This window comes from Thalia democratica, chromosome 5, assembly GCF_965202585.1.
Source record: "Thalia democratica chromosome 5, ktThaDemo2.hap1.1, whole genome shotgun sequence".
Lineage (NCBI taxonomy): Eukaryota > Metazoa > Chordata > Thaliacea > Salpida > Salpidae > Thalia > Thalia democratica.
Window position 1 is genome coordinate 72,683,331 of NC_139169.1, and position 21,976 is coordinate 72,705,306.

General features: G+C 25.2%; 2 protein-coding genes across 2 annotated transcripts; both read left to right on the top strand.

Annotated features, from left to right (window-relative positions):
• Positions 1–7,326: 7,326 nt before the first annotated feature.
• On the top strand, positions 7,327–10,674 carry LOC145836859 (fibrinogen-like protein 1). Its single transcript, XM_082944633.1, has 6 exons — positions 7,327–7,675; positions 7,902–8,032; positions 8,150–8,246; positions 8,853–8,949; positions 9,199–9,263; positions 10,418–10,674. The coding sequence occupies exons 1-6, from the start codon at positions 7,327–7,329 to the stop codon at positions 10,672–10,674; spliced, it is 996 nt and encodes a 331-aa protein (XP_082800759.1).
• A 7,331-nt stretch (positions 10,675–18,005) lies between these two features.
• Positions 18,006–20,857, top strand: LOC145836860 (fibrinogen-like protein 1). Its single transcript, XM_082944634.1, has 7 exons — positions 18,006–18,056; positions 18,453–18,762; positions 18,983–19,113; positions 19,238–19,334; positions 20,010–20,106; positions 20,376–20,440; positions 20,601–20,857. Exons 1-7 carry the CDS (start codon positions 18,006–18,008, stop codon positions 20,855–20,857), a joined length of 1,008 nt encoding a protein of 335 aa, XP_082800760.1.
• The last annotated feature ends 1,119 nt before the right edge of the window (positions 20,858–21,976 follow it).

Below are 21,976 nucleotides of genomic sequence, written 5' to 3' on the forward strand. Positions count from 1 at the left end.
CAGGGTTAAAGCAAAGCAATAAACTAGTCTAGTTTTTAAAATCTAAACTAAGGTTTTTTTTATGGAATCAATTAATAATTGTAAGTGGATTAAAGAGACATTGATGCAATTTGACTTGAAAAGTGATTCAGCCGAGGTATATTCGGTTCTTCTACGTTGTACATAAACTTAAATGATTTAAATTGTTAGTTATTTCTATTGAATAGTTTTATTGGGAGCGCTGTAAAAGAAATACGTTTTATGGCAATATTTAGTTTTCAATCCTTTTACAAATCCAAAGTTTATAATTTAACTACTTATGTTTTCTAATCTATCCAAAAAAGTTCTTCAAGTAAAGTTTTTGCCCGAAAAAAATACTTCTATTTAATTAATAGTTTTAATAACTAATGATTACAAAATTAAAAGTTTATAAGTATTACGTTTCTGTGCATTAGCAATAAGAGATAAAATGTCATCTACTAACAAAAATCCTACCATGGAGTTATTGTTCAGTGTCATTTCTACTGTGATATTATATACAAATGCTTCCCACCAAAGTTATTAACTACTTGTCTTCCCTTATGTCATTTTAAAGCTTTTTAATACAACTAAAAATATTATAATTTCGAAGTTTTTTTTAACAAAACTGAAACTATTACATAAAAATACTACATGCCATTGTTATAAAAAATAAGATAAATTAATATATTAAACTTATTTAGGCCATAGAAGAAGTATTACATTTTATTTTTCAAAAGTTAACATCGGCTCTTGTATTTTAAAGCTTAAGGTATAAACTCCAAGCAAGTCAGTGTAAACCAAAAAGTAATATTTTATAGAACTTACAAATTTTATTTAACTTTTGAGGTAATGTAAAAAGTTTCCGATACAAACGTATGGGCCGCAAATTTTTCATTGTCAACCTACCAGAAATTTAAAAATTCAATCAAATCTATCTTCTTCACTTTTCGAGTTAGAGTAGAAGCCTCAAATTTTAAGGAAACACTACTTATGTAGTTTAAAAGACTTTGAGTATTGGTATTTTTTAAATATTCAAAATAAAAAAAGTGATAGAAAAAAACACTGGTTTTAAAAAATAGAATTCGCAGTATTAAATCACAGTAATATTACTAATAGACTTACTGTTAAAATTTGATTAAGATTAACTAAAAACTCAGACATTTTTAACCGCATAACAAAAATCTAACTTTTTCAAACTTTTTAGATATAAGCGATCATAGTCGGTAACCTCTGATTTGGAATAAAAATGCCGTAAATGACTATTTCACTAAAAAATATTCAAAATATAAATGTAAGCGTTTGCTAGTAGAGATCCTAGCGAAACTTCACTGGAATAAATAATAATAACAAATTTAAACGGTAATCTATCTTTATTACACTAACACATGTTTCTGTGTGTTAATGAGTTGATTGCTTTATTGCTCCAATATTGTTTTATTTAGTTTTTAGATAAAACATAAAATATTTTTTAGAATATAATAGTTTTTCTGAAATTACCATGCTCTTCTTTTTTTTTTTTTTTTGATCTGTGAAAACTCTAAGTTTAACCGAAAATGTGGATTTAAGACAGAGGTGCAAAAGTGTCTTCGTGCAATTTTGTATGCTTGTGCAAATTTGACAGCTGACCAAAAAAAATATGTGTAAGTAAACATTGTTATGAATTTAAAGCACTATATGTTTTTTTAATTAGTTTTAATACTAATGTAATCTGACATTACAAAAGTTATACACAAATAAATTGTGAACTCAGTTTTTTCATCTAAAAGTACAAAGATTTACGGCAGGCGAAGTTATTCAGTCGGCTACAGCAGTGCTAATCTAATTTGGCATCTAGTAAGCTTGTAAAGATTTAACCAATTTTATTTGTTATAAGATGTAAAAAAATTAAACTATATGCTTTTGCATAAACTGTTCGTTTGTTTTTGTTTATTCTCAATATTGACTTAATTAGTAGGTTACAATTAGTGATATTCTGGATGCACTATACGAATCCGGTCGGATGTTGCATTATTTCACTATTATACAGATATGGCCGAATTTTATGTTTGTAGATTCGGTAGGTAGTTAGTTATAGTTTATCTATAAACTATTTGTTACAATTTTTTAATAATGAACTAAATGTTAAATGATTTACTATAATATATAGACGTTAAAAGGTATCCAAGTAGTGTACGACTCAATAATCGAAATGTTTTTTCGTGCACCAGGTCATAGGACTAACTATTTTGAGCGTATATTATTTGTCGTTCAATAAACTATATATATAACTTAAATATTTATTTTGATTTTCTAACAGAGTTTTAAAAAATCAAAATGTGTTAACCTTAAAAAGACCTTTGTTTTAAAACATTTGAGGAAAAAAACACTTTACCAAAGTGTTACAGTAATAAAAACTATTAATGTGTATTAAAACAACAACTGCTTCAAATTTATCAATCGAAAATTAAGCAAAAAGGTTTAAAACAATTATTTTCAAATGTAATTACAAAAAGTTAAAAATTTCAAAATAAATGATTTTATGAGAAAACTAAACACAAAACTAGACTAGTGAGTTATGTGTTTAGTTTTTAAAGTAAAGTATAGCTGTTTAGTGCTTTTTAACGTCACTAGTTTTTTTTAAAGGAATTAACTTATACTAACTTTTGATTGTTATTTTATTAAAGACGTTTTTAACAACCAAGTTAATAAAGTACTAAAATTAAGTTTGGAAAAAACTGATTTGTTTTAATTTTGACTTTTTTAGTTTAAACGTAATTTTATTACTGTTTTATACTTGTTTTTTTTTAAGTTTATATACACGAAAACATAAAATTTAGTTAAATAACTTAGCTGTTAAAATCGTTATAACTATTTTAAGAAGAAAAAGAATATTAGGTAAAATTAAACATAGTTTGTTTAAATAAAAATAAAAGAAGTTAACAAAACTTACAACAATATTTAGAAATTTTAACTTTCAAACAAATTTCATGCCTTCTAACAAAAAAATTAAACAACAACTTTTCTTTTACTTTACTAAAAAAAAAGCAAGTATACTTTTTATGGTTGTTAAACAAAAGGCATAAAAACCTTAACTGTTTGATAGTTTCATAATAAACTAAAAGTTTTTTTAAATATACTTGTTTTAACATAAGGTTTGAACATAAAATAACATGAGTATTTAATACAGAATTATGGTTTTAAGCTGTTCAATTGTACTATCTTAAGTATAAATATTCCTTTTTTAATAATTTTAGTAAAACCTTTTTCAGCGTTACTCATTTTTTCATACTTATACTAACAATACTTGTTTACTGTATATGTAATAAATTATCGATTTTATTAATGGCGATATAGTTTTACTAAATTTGTTAAAGTAACTCTTTAGTTTTTTTTTTGTGATAGGAAATAAAAATATCTAGCGTAAGTTCAATATTTGTTTAAGAAGTTTTATCACAAAGGTTGTTGAACACGATAAAGAGTTAAGTAAGTTTTCTTCTGTTTGGTAAGAGCACAAAAAAAAAGCTTTGCAAACATTTACAAAAGGTAAAAGATGAACAAATAAAGAAAAAACTTTTAAGCAGAAGTTACAGTAAGTTTGCTACATTAGTTTTATACTATCAAAGCTTTGGTTTTTGAATGAAATAATTTTCATGAGATTTTTTTAGTTTTCTTGTAAAGTTTAAAACATTTGTATATCGAAAATATGCATTGAATGTAAAAATTATACTTTTATAAACCTTTACTTGAATATTAAATTTTTTAGCTTAGTTTGGTTTTAGAAGTTTTTTTTTACTTAACAAATTTCTATGCTTATTTATAAGTTGCTTTTTTTAAACTGAATATTTTCGTTTTAAATTAAAGGACACATTTATGTTTAACTGTTTTGTATGTTTACAAAGTACTAGTAATTCGTTTTAAATTGATGAATTTAGTTTTAGTTTGTTTAAATCCACTAATTTTTAACGTATAGTTTTTATGTTCAAATATAACGGGAATACGTTTATTGCAATCATATATGAAATTAAAGTAAAAGAAGATTCGAACTTCTCATTACTTTAGTTTGAAGTATTTTTTTTAATTGACAACTTGAGTCCAAATTCACAATCATTTAATTGTTCTAAAAAATTTCAAAAAACAAATTAAGTGTAAAATTACATATGACTCAAAACCTGTTGTCTTGAACGTTTTCAAACGTTGCGAACAGTAAATTATTTGAATGTAATTTTTGTACATACTAGACCAGGGGTCGGCAGGTAGTTGGTGTTCGCGGGCCAAATTCCAAGTTTCAAAAACCTTCGCGGGCCGCAGTTTTAGTTACATTTAAATAATCTATTGGTTTTAGTTTTAGTCACACTTTGAGTTAACTTTTATTCAGTTTATTATTTGGATTTGTTTTTATTTTTACATAGACTATTTACTAAAAAAAAAGATTTATATTTCCATTGACTAATATAATTAAGTCTTAATAAACTATGTACTACTTTACACAGTTAATAGTTTAACTTAATATTTTTGTTATTTTACTTGCAACCTAACTTTCTATAAAATCCAAGCTTGAATTACTTTATGAGTGACTTTAATACATGTTTTATGTTATCAACTACTTTTTTGTATAAAAAAATTTTAATAATTGAAAAATTTGCACTCTTAAAAAAATTCTGTAAATAGTTAACTAAAAAAAAATTCCTGTTTGTATTGAAGAAACCTAAAACATTTTTTTCCATAATTATTGCTCGATTAGTTTATTACTAATTTATAAGACTTTTACATGGTTGTCACTTTAACAGCAAAAATTGCTGTTAATCAAGGTTAAACAACTAACTAACATATCATCATTATTAAAAAGTACAAATATGTACGTAGCCTAGAATAAATTACAATAAATAAACTACACAACAATCATAAAACTATTATGAGTATTGATAGATTTACTTAAAGTACTTAAAAAATAAGTTTCACACAGACCTGAGTTTTCAAGAATTTTTAAACAAGAAACAAGAAGTTAACTTTTTTAAATATTTATAACGAAAAAATGAAGATTTATTAAGCCATTAATAAGAAGAAAAAAATATTTTTTTCAGCGTTGTAACAAATCTTTATCGCAATAAAAATTTTGCATTTAACAATAGTAAATGTGAAATATAAGACAAACTATAATAATTAAAAACCGTTAGTTAGTAGTTATTGCAAGAAACGAAAAAAAATGCTTACGTCAGTTTTAACAAAGCGCATGATTTACTTTAGTAGCTACAGACTGATCAGAAAAAATTGTCAAGACATTAGTAAAGTAGCAAAAGTAATTAATAAAAAAGAGATACTGTTTGAATTGAAAGCATTTTTAAAGCATTTTTCTTAGCAACTTAACTTGGTATAACAAAGAAAAAACAAGTTATTCTATGAAATGTAGTGCAATATTATTTATTGAATAAAATCAAGACTATTGGAGTTTCAGATAAACGAAAACAACTATAAAAATTTACACATCCTTTGAAACATTAAACTAATAACAGACTTTGAATTTTTAAATGCAATTTAAAACTTATCAGACAAACTTTTTTCTTAAATTTTTTGACCAACAATAGTTAGAAATTAAATTTAGATCCTACAAAACTTACACAAAAAAATTAATTAAAAGTCTAACGCTTATTTACAATCAAATTTTTATGCGTACAATAGCTTGATTGACTTTTTTTTTTGTAATTTAAGTACTGTCATGAATTATCAAATAACGCAAAAAATGGCAAAAGAGTTACTAATGAAATTAATGAAGGGAATGATCGTTCGAATCACATACGAAAAAATGAGATTCTTCATATCTGCTACTGTAGCTTTTTTAAAATAACTAATTATTTTTTTTTTTTTTAATTCTAAATTTCCAGGTTTTTGTAGCCAAATTTTCAAATTCAAAGTAATATATCAACACTAATTTTTCACATTTATAAATAAATATAAATAATATTTCAAAGCATAGCAGCTGCAAGACTTAAAATATAAAATATGTTATAATTATAACCATAACTGTGAGTATAACAAAACATAAATCATAAGTTTGTTTGCCACTTTTTAAAGCAAAAAAGTTTTGAAAAAATGCCAAAAACTAACCTGATAACTTAGATTCAAATTTTAGAACAAAAAAAGCAATTCAAGCTAAATAATTAAAAAATTCCTAAATTAGTTTGGGATTTGAGTATTCAAAATACCCTAATTTAGTCAAATAATGTGGCAAAGTTAAGTTGCTTAATTGCTTGAATTTGAACTACTTTGATTAACAACTTATAAAGTTAATAAATTTACCATCACTTAATATAATATATCTTAAAAAGGTAGTTAAAAAATATTAGCATCTGTGTATATTAGGGTACAAAGCAAAGAAATAAATTCGATTTACCAAAAACTTTGGTTTGAAAAATGAAACTGTACACCTATCAATTTACATAACAAGTTTATTTTAATTTCTGCATATACACTGTTTTAAAAGTGTTTTTAAACACTAATATTTTCTAAGTAGAAAAAATAATCATATATATGAATAAACTTCACTGAATCTAACTTAAGTATTAAAAAAAGTGGTAGAAAAAATGGTACTAAACACCTGTGTACATTGGTGTGTATAGTAATTAATTTGAATTGAACTAAATTTTTCTTAAAAATCAATATTTTTCAAAAGAAAAAAAAAAAACCTTTTTTATAATTATTATTATGTTATTTTAAATGTTTTTGTGCACACTTAGATATTATTTACTGTGATAAAACATTTATAAAAGAATATAGGTATTAATTACATTTTAAACAAAATACCTGAATTGTACAGAATGAAATTTTACTTAATTACTGTGAATTACAAATGTACACCATGGAAAACATTTGCGTTTAGTTTGTTTACCAAATAAATATTATATAAACAACCTACTGAATCCAAGCACTTCTTTTTCAGCTAATAATTTACTGATGCAATATGAAGGTTATTGTGAAACTGAAAGAAAATCACTTGTCAAATGCTAATCTGTCTTTTTAACAATTTCAAGTCAATGCAATAGAGTCTTTTAGATGGTTTAAAATGTTATACAGGGACTTAAAACGATATTAATCAGTTTAAACCAAATTACCGAAAAAAATTTACCCAAAATTTATTTTTGCTCAGCGGGCCACATTTAGTAGCTCGCGGGCCGCAAAAATTTCTCTCGCGGGCCGCATTCCATTCAAAAAAGAAACGTGCTCGCGGGCCGCAGATTTACTCTTCGCGGGCCGCATTTGGCCCGCGGGCCGCAGTTTGCCGACCCCTGTACTAGACTATAAACTGTATAAACTATTATTAAAAAACAAAATCAGACTTTATAAAACAATAAAATGAAAATACTTTTTTTGGTTTTCTTTAATCTCCTCCTGCTGGCAAAATGTCACGACGAGTTGGAGCAATGTCGCGTTTCCTGCTACGAAAGACATCACGTGGCAACCGTCGTCAGGGGCAAGCAGGGTCCCCGGGGAGAACCCGGCTCTAAAGGCCCCGCGGGACCCATTGGACCTCGGGGGCATCGAGGGGCTGCAGGGACCCCGGGAAAAGATTGCGGGGTCTCGAGTTTCGGGGTGCGGGTTGATGACGTGGAAGGTAGGTTGGTTGCCATGGAAACGAAAGTTAAGGAGCAAGAAGCCGAAATTGAAATGCTGAAAACTTATAAGGAAGAAAACAGCAGACCAGGTTGATACAACTTGATATTAGATTATTTTAAGTTTTTTAATTTTTTTTTAACAAATATTTACTAAAATAAGGCTGTATGTTACTTTTTATGCGGATAAAAAACTTGTTTTGTAATATTAGTCTTAAAAATTGTTTATTTTTCAATTTTCTTACTTCTTTCAATTTCTGCGCTGTTTTATTCAGTTTAGGAGGGAATATATATATAAGTTAAATTATTTATTTTCAGAAAACTGCGACCCGATCAAAAAATCTGACGACTCTGCGGCTGACGGCGTCTTCGGCATCTTTCCGTTTTCTGACGTCACAAAAAGAATTGAAGTTTGGTGTGATATGACGTCATCACAACACGCATGGACTGTTAGTTAATTAAAATATTAGTTTGTAAAGTATATAAAAAAAAATTTAATATAATCATTTTCTTTTAATATAACCCTGCTTTTAAAATTAAATATAATTTATTAATTTCCTTATAAGGTTATACAACGCAGAATAGATGGGAGTGTAGATTTTGACAGAGACTGGAGCGATTATGTTGGAGGTTTTGGCGATAAAAATGGAGAGTATTGGTTAGGTTGGTTGTCAGTAATAAAAAATTATATTAGTTTTTTTTTTTGTCTTAACAACTAAAGCTACTAAGTTGGTATTGTTTTACTGATTATTTAGCTGTATATATTTTACAATTATTGTAAAAAAAAATAAATAAGTACAAACTTACTTTTTTTTTATCCAGTTAGTGTTTAATGTACAAATTTTTGTAAAAATAACAGCTGTAATGACAAATTAGTGTTTTACTGCTTTGTAAAGTTTACTCTGTTGATTTTTCTAATTTCTCTTTTAGATTTAAAAGTCTAATCAAAAACAATAGAGCAATAAGACTAATGTTTAGTATTCAAATATACTCAATGTACACAACATAGTACATATAAATGCAGAAATTGCATTTAGTTAAAAGAAAAAAGTCATTTTTGTTTTAGCTTAAGTAGTAATAATACACATATAATAATTCATATTTTTAATAAATAATGTTTATTTTTGAGGGACAAAAATACTTTTATGTATACTGTACGCAAGGTTTTAATAAATCTTTGTGTTAATAATTTTTATGTCATTAACTTAGTTAAAAATAGAGTAAAGAAACTTTTATATTGCGAATAGCTTGAAACTAATTAAAAAACAGGTTTAGATGCAATTCATCGGCTTACTAAGGATGGAGATAAAACTTTGAGAATTGAGATGAAAAATTCTCATGGAGACAAAAGATTCGCCGAATACGAGTTTGTTTTGATTTAGTTTTTTTATGTTTTTTTAACACTGTCTAAAAAGAGTAGTTTATTTTTGTGTTATTTGATGTATACTAGTGTTGTTGATTTTGAAAAAAACTATCACAAGTTTTTTAAACTATTTATTTTAAAGTATCTTAAAAGCTTCAGCTAAAGACAGGCAATGAAAACCAAATAAATTACATCAATTCAAAATTTTATTTTACAAATGCAAACGATTTTTGATAAAAATTAAATTTTTAGATCTTTTTATGTTGGTCCAGGGCCTTTTTATAGATTGGAGTTTGATGGTTTCACTGGTAATGCAGGTAATAAAATATTTAATATAAGTTAAAATGGAGGTTAAACTTAATATTTTTGTTAATTATTTTTCTGAGTAGTTTGAAAAAATGTTAAAATAGTATTTGCTCACCTTGTTTTAAATAATAATAAGTGTACAAATCTAAAAACGTGTAAAAGGTGATTTACTACTTTATTAAGTAAACTTTTTTTTGTTAAAACGAATAATAAAAATATGTTTAAGTAAATTACATATTAGAAAATACTCATTCTTAGTTTTATTACTAAAAAATACTACTTTAGTTAGTATAATGTTAAACTTTACTTCGTCGATATAAAAACCAAATTTTGTTTAGTGATTAATTTAATGGCATAAAATTTTTTAATATAAAAGCTTGCATAGCATTGAAAATACTTTATATTAGTTAATTTTCTACTAACAAACGATATAACTACTAACTTGCTAAACATAATAAATTTAAAAAACAAAGTTTATTATTGTCTTTAAAAGTTTTATGATGTTTTAAACTCAATTTATGATTTTAATTCATATGTAACTTAAGACAATATCTAAAAGCGTTCTAAGAACTTTATTAAAAATAAAAGAGTTACTAAACCGAAAGTATTTTCAAATAGCAATTATAAAATATGTTTTAACTATAACATTCTATTTTTTGTTAAAGAAAATTTTAATAAGTAGTAGGTTTTATAAATTAGATTTTTTCAAAGTAACATATCTGCAAGAATTTTTATGTATATATAAATATCTAAATCATTTCAAAAACTTCTCTGTAAAACCTTAAAGCTATGCACAGTATATTATTGTAAAATAAATTGTGTAAACATTAGACCATTTAATAAACATGTTTATACCAAAGTAACTAATATTAATATATTTTAACATTTTTTGTTGGTATATATTGTACTGAAACTTAATGAAATACCAAAAATAAATTTTTCAAAATAAATTAAAATACACTACATTCTTATTTTATTTAAAAATTTAACTACTAATCAAAGTTTATCTACACAGAAAAATAATTTATCTGCAAACTGCTTTTAACACTGTAAGTAACGCTTGCCTAAGTAATAAGTCTATTTAATAATTATTACGACGATATTACTTAAAAAAAAAATTTAAACTTAAGTTTTAACAAACAAACAAACAAACAAACAACTTCAGGCAACTCAATGACCCATGTACAAAACTTGAACGGCATGAAGTTCACGACCCGCGACCGGGATAATGACAATTATTCTAATAATTGTGCTACGGACTACAATGGATGGTGGTACAACAAATGCTTCAGGGCTGCTCTGAATGGTCCGTACAGAAAAACTAACGACTTCCCTGCTTGGCAAGGAATTATTTGGTACACATGGCTCGGTGACAGCAAGTCTCTAAGAGAAGTAGTTATGAAAATCAGGCCGAGATACTGATGTGGTTGTGTAGTAGAAATTTAACCTTTTTGCACATAAATTGAGAATGCTTTAAAATTAATAATTTTATACTCGTGATTCTGTGTATCTCTGTAACCATTCTGTAATTTCTAACGCATCGTAATAAATATTGTAACATGCATTTTAGTTAGACTGTTTGAATATTTAAGTTCAAAACTTAAATAAGTATTCCATTATTGTTTGATTTTATCGAAACCATATAAAGCTGTTTAAATAGAATAATCTGTGTAGAAGAATAAAGATGAAATAAAACCAGTTTATAAACATCTAAAACTAAACACACTTTTCTTGTATTTAAAAATTGTTTTTAAAACATAAATAAACAAAACAGAAGGTTCATTAATTATTAAAATAACTGTAACCACAATGACATATTTATTATGATATCGGTTATGTTTATGGTCTTTAAAATGTGGTCTCCAAGTATTTCATAGTAATAACTATGTTAACTTACAGTACTATAGTTACGATTGTTGTTCTTACTTAGAGTGACTGATTCATAAGTTATGTATTAAAAAAAAGTATCAAAAAACGTAAGAAACAGAAACTTAGGTCACATTTCAAAAAAGGTTTTTTAATTAACGTAATTCCTACCAAACTTGATTTTATTAACAGCGTTGATCGCATGGCTTAAAAAATTAAAAAGCTACGCCGCACAAAATGAAACTGTCAGTATTTTCATTTAAACCCATATTTTACACAAAACAAAAATAATCTGAGCTTTTAAAGATGCATTGAAAAGAAAACTAATAGTTTTAACATTTCTAGAAAACACATGAAACATTTTAGTTTTGTTTTCAACCTAAGTTTACATGATTTTCCAATATTTAAAAGTCAGACTTAAATAAACAAAGAAGATAACATTTTTTTATTTTAAATTTTTAAAACTATAAGTAGTGTAATATAGTTTTTGCATGCTAAAATAAACTTTTAGGAGATCCAAGTATAGAATACTTATTTTTAAAGCGACACAAAACTTTATGCATTATAGAACTTTATAAAGAGAAAAATGCAGCGAATGTTTTTTCGATCCGAAACAGTCAAAACTAAAACTAAAATTCTTCACCCAAGTTTTACATTATTAAAAACGATTAACGGTATTATAAAAATTAATCAATACAAAAAAGACTTTATCATAAACAAATATCTTTCTTGATTAATTTTATTCGCAAACTAATTACAAGAATGATAAAGTTTGTAAAACAAAACATAATTAAAACTAGGTAAAAATTTGTACATTAAGTACATAAAACAACAACCACTTCAAATTTATTCACCGAAAGTAAAGCGAAAAGGTTTAAATCAATTAATCTTAAATATAATTACAAAAAGTTAAAAAATTACAAAAATAATAGATCTTATGAGAAAACTAAACACAAAACTAAACTAGTGAATTATGTGTTTAGTTTTTAAAGTAAAGTTGAGCTTTTAAAGTCACTAATGCTTTTTTTTACAAGTTTTGAAAAAATTAAAAGGAATTAGCTTAAACTCATTTTCGATTACTATTTTACTAAAGACTTTTTTAACAACCAAGTTGATCAAAAACTAAAATAAAGTTATGAAAAACTGATTTGTTTTGTTTTTGACTTTTTTTTTAGTTTAAACGTACTTTTGTTACTGTTTTATACTTGTTGTTACTTTATATACACGAAAATGTAACATTTAGTTAGTTAACTTAACTGTTGAAAACGTAATAACTATTTTAAGAAGAAAAAGAATATTAGGTAAAATTAAACATATATTGTATAAATATTAGTAAAAGAAGTTAATAAAAGTTATAACAACTTTTAGAAATTTTAACTTATATACAAATTTCATACCTTCTATCCAAAAAAGTCTTAATAACAACTTTTCTTTTACTTAACTTAAAAAAAAAACCAAGTATAATTTTTATAACTGTTAAATAAAAGGCATGAAAACTTTAAGTGTTTGTTTTCATATTAAAGTTAAAAGTTTTTTTTTTTTGTAATATATATTGTTTCAATATAAAGTTTGAACATAAAATGATATGATTATATTATACAGATTTATGGTTTTAAACTGTTCAATTGTACTGTCATAAGTATTAATATTCCTTTTCTAATTAATTTAATAATCCTTTTTACAGCCTTAACATTTTTTTCATACTTATACTAGCAATAACATTTTTTAACTGTATTAAAATAAAATATCTACTTTATTAGTAGCGATATAGTTCTACTAAATTTATTAAAGTAACTTTTTAGTTTTTTTTTCATGAATTAAAACAAAAATATCTAGCGTAAGTTCAGTAGTTCTTTAAGAATTTCAATGACAACAATTGTTGAACACAATAAAGAGGTAAATAACTTTTCTTTTGTTTGGTAAAAGCACAACAGTAAGGCTTTACAAACATTTACAAACGGTGAAAAGATGAACATAAGAAAGAAAACTTTTAAGCAGAAGTAACAGTAAATTTGCTACATTAGCTTGTACAAGCTTTGTTTGTTAAATGAAATACATTTCATGAGTTTCTTTGTTTTCTTTGAATGTTAAAAACATTTGTATATCGAAAATATGCATCAAGTGTGAATATTATTATACTTTTATACAAATTTACTTAAATATTTAATTTTTTAGCTTAGTTTGGTTAAGAAGTTTTTTTTATTTAACAATTTTCTATGTTTATTTTTAAATTAATTTTCTAAACTAACTATTTTTGTATTAAATTAAAGGACACATTTATATTTTATTTTTTCAAAGTACTGGTACTTCGTTTTTTAATTGATAAACTTATTTTTATTTATTTAAATCCTTTAATTTTTAACGTATAGTTTTTATGTTTAAATGTAACAGAAAGGAAGTTTGTTGCAATCACATATGAAGTGTAAAGTAAAAGAAGATTCAAAATTCTTATAACTTTAATTTAAAGTTTTTCTTCAACTGTTAACTTAAATCCTTATTTACAATAATTTAATCGTTCGTATAAATTTAAAGTAAAAAATTAAACTGTAAAATTACATATGACTTAAAACCTTTTGTCTTCAACGTTTTCAAACGTTGCGAACAGTAAACTATTTGAATGTAATTTTTGTATATACTAGACCAGTGGTCGGCACGGTGTACACTGGTGCACACTAGTGTACACAAAATTTATTTTGGGGTGCACGAAACTTTTAGGGTACACGAAAGTCATTTAGGGGTGCACAAAATTTTGAGATTACACAAAACTTTTTTTTTTTTTCTTAATTTTATTATATTTATTTAGTTTAAGCGACATACTTAAATATTTAAGTTAAATCTAGCCCTGGTGTTTAGTTTAGCTTTTAATTTATTGGCCATTTTACTCTCATGATCTATTTTGGTATTGAAAATCACATAATATTCTTTATATCAACATTGAGGAAGCGGTTTGCATCTGAAAGAATTGAGAGAAAGCTCGAAGATCTTGTGAAATCAGTTGGCTGATGTGGAGGAAGCTTTCATCCAGCTAAGATCATGAATATATTAAAAGGTTAGTATTTTTCTTTTTACTTACAGTATTAGTAGATTACAGTATTTTGCTTAGTGAAGAAAGTTTCTTTTATAAATTATTAATACTACTTACTTTTAGAACTAAACAATAATTCCTTTAAAAATATTCACATGATAATTATTATATTTTTATACTTAAAGGAAAATTTAAGAATTTATGTTCAATAAAAAATACTAAAATAAGATAATAACAGTTAAAGTATATTAAAAAGATTTTCTAAATAGATTCATAACAGTAGTAATGAACAAGTTTTAAGTAACAGCTTTAAGTTTTGAATAACACAAGTTAAGTAAATATTATACCTTTGAATTTATTTTATTATTTAATTAATCAACCTATCCATAATTCAATAGTACATATAAAGTTTGAAGAAAATACAGGCTTAAATTGACATTGAGTTGCCACACACTGAGGATAGTTTAAATTTTATAAAAGTTTTTGAAAATCTCAAGATGGCTAGAACTTTTCTGTTTTTTTTTCTTAATCTCAGGCTAGCTAGGTATGCTTTTTATTAAACTACTTGTTACTTAAATTTATTGACTTTAAAAGTTGAAAATTTAATTCTCTTAATTATTTTATTTACTAGCTATTTTGATCTGCTGGTTTAACAAAATATGTTGTATCTGTTGTATGATTCAAGGTTGCCACACACTCAGCCTAAATGTTTTTTTTTTTTTTATTAGAAATAAAGTCTTATTAAGCATGATGTTATTTTTCTTGCAAAAGTTACTCTAGTTTTTGACTTGTGTAGAATCTTTGAATGTATGTATGATTTTTTTTTTTTGAAATATAAATGTTTATATAAATTATAAATATATTTTTTTATATAGTCATTTATCAAAATATTTATTTAAGTATACTGTTACTTTTGAGCTTTGGCTTTCTCTTTTCTTTATTAAACTCAAAATGACCAAGGCTAGTTTTATTGTAACTAATACAGAGTCCTACACTTAGTGCAACTCAGGACAGTATAAATATTTTACAATTCTCAGGATAATTTGTTTTTTGAATCTTGTTCCAATATTTTCTATTTCATTAAATGAAATTTCTTTGTTGTAGTTTCAAATTTTTTTTTTTAAATTCCAATTTTGATGAATAACCTGAGTTGTTTTTTAAACTTTATTTATATTGAATATTTATATATGATGTTTTATAAAAATTTCAAAGTTAAAGAGTCAGGATAGTTTTTAACTCAAAGAGTAACAACAGTGCTAATGCTTGATCTTTAATTTATGAATTATACTAAGCAGTAATTTAATAATTTTGTTAGAAGAGTTATAGTATGTGTTTCTAAGATGTAAATCTTTCTTTATGCCTTACCAAACATTTAAAAAAAGACTAAACAATTTTGTTTAGAATTTTATAATAATTTATAATTTTATATTAAAAACCAAAAATTTATTATTTGTGTAATGTTAAGCTAGTTTTTTTTCTGTTTTAGTTGTGCTTATTTGAAAGTAGTTTTTTTTAATGTTTTAAAATGATGTACAGTTCCTCAGTTGTTTTACTTAATTTGAATATTTTAAAAGAAAACATACTGTTTATTGATATCTTTTTCAGTATTTTTATTATGTAAATGCAAAAATATAGACAGTTTAAAGGTATTATGATACTTTATCAAAACTCAGACTAGTAAGGATTTAAAAAATACCCATTTTAGGTTAGAATGTTTTTCCTGAGCTTGAGCCTGGTTTTGATTTTTGATTAACAACTCTTTTTACCTTAAAACTATAGTTTAAAAATGTATGTTTGTTATAAATTTGATATTTCAGGTTATCAAAAAGTTTGCCACACAATCAGAATAATCCTGGATGCTTTAAAATTTTGAAAATCTCAGTATGACATAAGATAACTTATAAATTTAGAATTTGGTTTTTAAACCCAGGCTGACTCAAGATAATTTTTTTTAACTCAGTATAGTTTTAAGGTATCAGGCATTTTTTTTCTACATTTTGAATGAGATATAGTTAATATAGTCCCAATGATTTATTTTGTGACTTTTAGAATTTTTTGCTGAAGATATATGTTTTTCTTGCCTTTGAAAATAAAAAAACGAAAAAAACTTAGATGACTACAGTTCAGTTTGAAGTCATTCAGGACAGTCTTGATCTGTCAAATCAGTTTTAACCAAAAGGATTACAATCCTGTCAAGCTTATTCAACAGTATCTACTTAAAATGTTTGACATAATAAAAAATGTTTTTTTGTTTCAAAGAGAAGCAACTCTGGTCTTAATATAATTAAATTCTTTACTTTGCGAATTATTGATTGTCTTTTTGACTTTTTTCTTGCATTTTACAACTTTTACTTACTAGAACTCTGACTTTAAATATAACTTTTATTAAAATAAGCTAAAAAAACTATAACACAAAAATAATTTTAAATATTTACAGTAAGATATCAAATTTACTGTATAATACTTATCTTAAACCAAATGTTTTACCTGAGATGGTTATTTATATTTTTTATAGATATAAAAAGTTTTGTAAGTTAAATCAGCACAATTTTTTTAAAGCTATAAGGTTTTTTTTAATATTGATTAAACTAGATTAGAAATCAGTATTGACATTAGTTTTTTGATAAAATTTTCACACACTCAAACTACTTTGGATAACTCTTATGCTATTTTAAAGGTTGGAAAACTTTGGTAAAGTAACTTTTTAAAAGATACTTATGCTGAGACATTATACCTCAATTAAAGAACTTACTTGACAAGTTAAAACCGCATCCCAGTAGCAGTTCAAATAAACAGCTCATTATGGTAAGATAGTTTTAGAATAATAGGTCTCTTGGTATTTTAGTCCCTTATATTACACTAAAAAAAATTAAAAGTCAATGTCTCTTCTACTAATATTGATTAAAGTGTAAAATTTTACAAAAATGATTTATTTATTTTTATAGGTGCTTAATAACTCTTGAGAAAAATCTAATTATTAGTATGTAAATTTAATTAATTTTCATTAATTTAATTGTTTTTTTTGAAATCATAAACATTTTATTTAGTTTAAAAATTACTTGTTTTTATTAGTAACAGCTTTGTTTTGCTTTTTTTTTTGAACATTGTAGTTTTATTTTCTTTATGTTATAGCTCATTTTTATTCTTACTTATTTTAATAAGTTGAATAGTAGAGTCCAAAATCTTAAACATACTTTTTAAAACTTAAATATTTATAATTTTTTTTAAGACATGTAAAAGATTAAATTATTGATAAATTTTAAACTTAAAAACATTTCATGTTAAAACTTTACCTTTTAACGTAAAGTTCAATATAGATTTTATGTGTGTATGATGTTAGATACTATTATATGGTTTTTTTTTATTGATATTTTTGTTCATAAAAAATAGTTCATGTTTTAAATTTTAATAGTCTCATTTTAAAAAGTTTTTGTTTTAGAGTTTGATTTTAACTGTTAAGTATTTTTATAATTTTTTAGCTCATTATAAATTTGATTAAAGTTGGGTATGCAACTCGATGACCGAGAGGTCTTTTTGTGTATCCAGGTCCTTCAACCAAAAATATTTTTTGAGCAATTTTTTTAATTAACCTCATTAAGACCTGAATTATTACTAAGCATTAACTTTAAAACCTTAATTTTAGGTTTGGTCAGATTCGTGCAAGCAACAAGACCAACACATACAGTTCCAGATCAACAAAACGGATTTAGCTAGGATATTATTTTCATGTCTTTTTTGTCGTTACTTTTTGGTGTAACTTTTGTTTCCTTAATTTTTTCGTGGCAATACATTTGTTAAACACATATAGTAATCGATTAATAAAAAATCATTAAGTTAAGTTAACTAAATAATTAAATTTACCATGCAACAAAAAGTACCAAGACTGCTGATTGTTAATTGGGATTGTGGCAATGTATTAAATTAATCTAGTTAGTATTTTAGACCTGGGTGATACGAGTAAAATATTGTTGTAAAAAATAGATCACCGATATAAGTTTATTAAAATGAATAGGGTAAAGTGAACAATTTTAAGTTATCTTGTAAAAATTAATTGGGTGTTCCCGAATTATTAGTAAAAAAAATCGATTTAAAGTATTTACATATTCTTCAACACTAGCGGCGCTAAAGAATGGAAATTGGGGTGCACCAAATTTTAATTTTGTGATTTAGGGTTCACGGATTTAAATTAGCATGCCGACCACTGTACTAGACTATAAACTATATAAACTACTATTAAAAAAAATATTTTCAGACTTTAAAAAACAATCAAATGAAAATAAAACTTTTGGTTTTTTTTAATTTCCTTCAGCTGGCGAAATGTCAGGACGAGCTGGAGCAATGTCGTGCTTCCTGCTACGAAAGACATCACGTGGCAACCGTCGTCAGGGGCAAGCAGGGTCCCCGGGGAACACCCGGTCCCGAAGGCCCTGCGGGAGCCACCGGACCTCGGGGGCACCGAGGGGCTGCAGGGATGCCGGGTAAAGATTGCGGGGTTTCGAGCTTTAGGGTGCGGGTAGATGACATGGAAAGTAGGCTGGTTGCCATGGAAACGAAAGTTAAGGAGCAGGAAGCCGAAATTAAATTTCTGAAAATTTTCAAAGAAGAAAACAGCAGACCAGGTTGAAATAACTTGATATTAGAGTATTTAAGTTTTTTAATTTTTTTAACAAATATTTACTAAAATAAGGCTGTATACTACTTTTTATGCAGATAAAAAACGTTTTTCTGTAATATTAGTCTTAAAAATTGTTTATTTTTCAATTTCTTACTTCTTTCAACTTCTGCGCTGTTTTATTCACTTTAGGAGGGAAAGTATAATAGTTTATTTTTTATATAAAGAAAATTGCGATCTGATCAAGAAATCTGACGATTCTGCGGCTGACGGCGTCTTCGGCATCTTTCCGTTTTCTGACGTCACAAAAAGAATTGAAGTTTGGTGTGATATGACGTCATCACAACACGCATGGACTGTTAGTTAATTAAAATAATTATTTGTATAGTACAAAAAACTATTAACTTTTTTTTTTCATTTAATTTAACCTTGCTTTTTAAATTAAATATAATTTATTAGCTGTTTATTAATTTTTTATTAAGGTAATTCAACGCAGAATAGATGGGAGTGTAGATTTCGACAGAGACTGGAGCGATTATGTTGGAGGCTTTGGTGACAAAAATGGAGAGTATTGGTTAGGTTTGTTGTCATAAACAATAAAAATGTATTAGTTTTGTAGGTTATAATAACTCATGCTACTAAGTTAGTTTTACTTTTATTTTAGCTGTATATATTATACCGCTGTTGTAAATAGAAATATTATTAAGGACGTAAAAAAGCTTGTTTTTCATACTGTTAGTGTTAAGTGTACATAGTTTTATTAGAATAACAACCGTAACGACAAATTTTAATGCTTTACTAATTGCAATTCCTTTATTTTTAACTCATTTAACGTTTAGATTTGAAACTCTAGTTAAAAGTAATAGAGCAACAAGACGTAGTTAGTTACATAATTATTCAAGTATAGTTAATGTAAACTACACAAAATAATACGGATAAGTGCAGAAACTGCACTTAGTTAAAAGAAAGAAGTAGTTTAGTTTTATGTTTTCAACTTAAATAGTTTAAAATACACACTTATTAATCCATACTTGAATAACTATTGTCCACTTTGTAAGATACAAATACTTTTACGTATCTAATAAACAAGGTTATAAATATTACAATTCTACGTACTAAAAACTCGTTTCAATTAGTTTAATATAGTTTTTGTTTTTAATTTTAATGCATCATTTATTATCGATATAATAGAGACTTTTTTGAATTGCAAACTAGGTATGAAATTTATAAAAATTAAAATCAAAAAATAACTAGGTTTAGATGCTATTCATCGGCTTACTAGGGATGGAGATAAAATACTGAGAATTGAGATGAAAAATTCTCACGGAGATAAAAGATTTGCCGAATACGAGTTAGTTTTGATTTATTTTATTTATGTTTTTTTAAAGCATTATGTTATTTTAAGTACTGTCTTGAATTTTTTTTTTTGGTATATTTAAAGTACCATACTATTGTAATTTATCATTTAAAACAGTGTAAATTTGTTCATATGTCTAAAAATATTAAAGGCTTCATCTAGAAAATAGAGTACTAAAAACAAATGAATTTCATAAATATAAAACTGTTTTTTGTATTTAATAAATACAAATACAAACTTTTATCAAAAATTTATTTTTTCAGATCTTTTTATGTTGGTCCAGGGCCTTTTTATAGATTAGAATTTGATGGATTCACTGGTAACGCAGGTAAAAAATGTTTCTAATTAACAAATTACAGATGTAAGACTGTCGTGTAATTCAGTATAAATAAATATTTTTAATTATTTGATTTTAAGAACTTTCGTTCTAAATTTTAAAACTTATTATGGTTTTTTTTATGATTATCATATTAAATCAACAATTTAAGGCAACTCAATGACCCATTTACAAAACTTGAACGGGATGAAGTTTACGACCCGGGACCGAGATAATGACAATTACTCTTCTAACTGTGCTACGGGCAACTATGGTTGGTGGTTCAACAAATGCTTCGCTGCTGCTCTTAATGGTCCTTACAGAAAAACTGACGACTTCCCTGCTTGGAGAGGAATTATTTGGTACACATGGCTCGGTGAGAGCAAGTCTTTAAGGGAAGTAGTTATGAAAATCAGGCCAAGATATTGATTGCATTAGAAGTTCTGAAAATTTTGCATAAAAATTGAAAATTTGTTTGATAAATTAATTTTTTTACTTACTATCATTGTATATTTCTTTATCATTTTGTAATTTCTTACGCATCATAATAAAAATTTTAAAATGAATTTTTGGTTTAAACAATGTATATATCTAAATTTGTAAACTTAAGTAGATGATACTTTTTTATAAACAGATCAGTAGTCTTATTTTCCTTAGCTAAACCATTTTCAATTGAAAAAGCTAAACATCAAAAGTTAATACCTAAAGACTTTTTTATTAAAAAAGTTTTCAATTTTGAAATACAATCGTTATTCGATTAATCTGTGTCTCTAAAATTTTTTGCTTTTTTTCTCTTACTGACTGAGTTTATCATAGTGTTGTCCACCTGTGTTTAAATTTTTTTTTCTGATCTAACTTTCGAATCTATTTTCTATTTTTATTTAATGTTTTGAGATGTCATATACTAAAAATTTTTAAGAGATATCCGCTTTTAGCTTGGACAAGATTTAAAACGAAAACGTTAGCCACATTATATTTTATTTTAGAAAAAAGTAAATTGTTGTTTTAGTTTTTTATAAGAACTTTAGTTTATAAATCTTAAACAAAAACAGCATAAAAAGTTAAAAATTTAATTAACTTAACTTTAATTTTTACTATAATTATTACTATATGTTATAATTATCTAAATAACCTTATTTTTTAAAACAATTTTTATAAAAATGTTAAAATTGTCACTATATAAGTTGTGATTAAATTATATCTTTTCTGTTAGACTAAAATTAAACTTTCATGAGAATTGAAACACTTTTCCTTGTGTTTTATACTGAAAAGATTCCTAAAATAATTCAAGTAGACCATGCTTTACAAGCTTAATATTTTATTTTTTATGGTAGCTATAACTTTGATAAATTTGTTTATACATTAACGAATTTACAACACTTTATAAAAAATTGTAAAAACAATACAAAAATTTTGCTATAAACTTTTAAGCAAAAGTTGTAAATAAAAAATTTCCTTAAAAAGGTTGAATTATATAAATTAAAACTAAAATCAAACCCTTTGATTAAAACCTTTAGCAGACTTGTCAATTGAAGAGTACATTCAAAA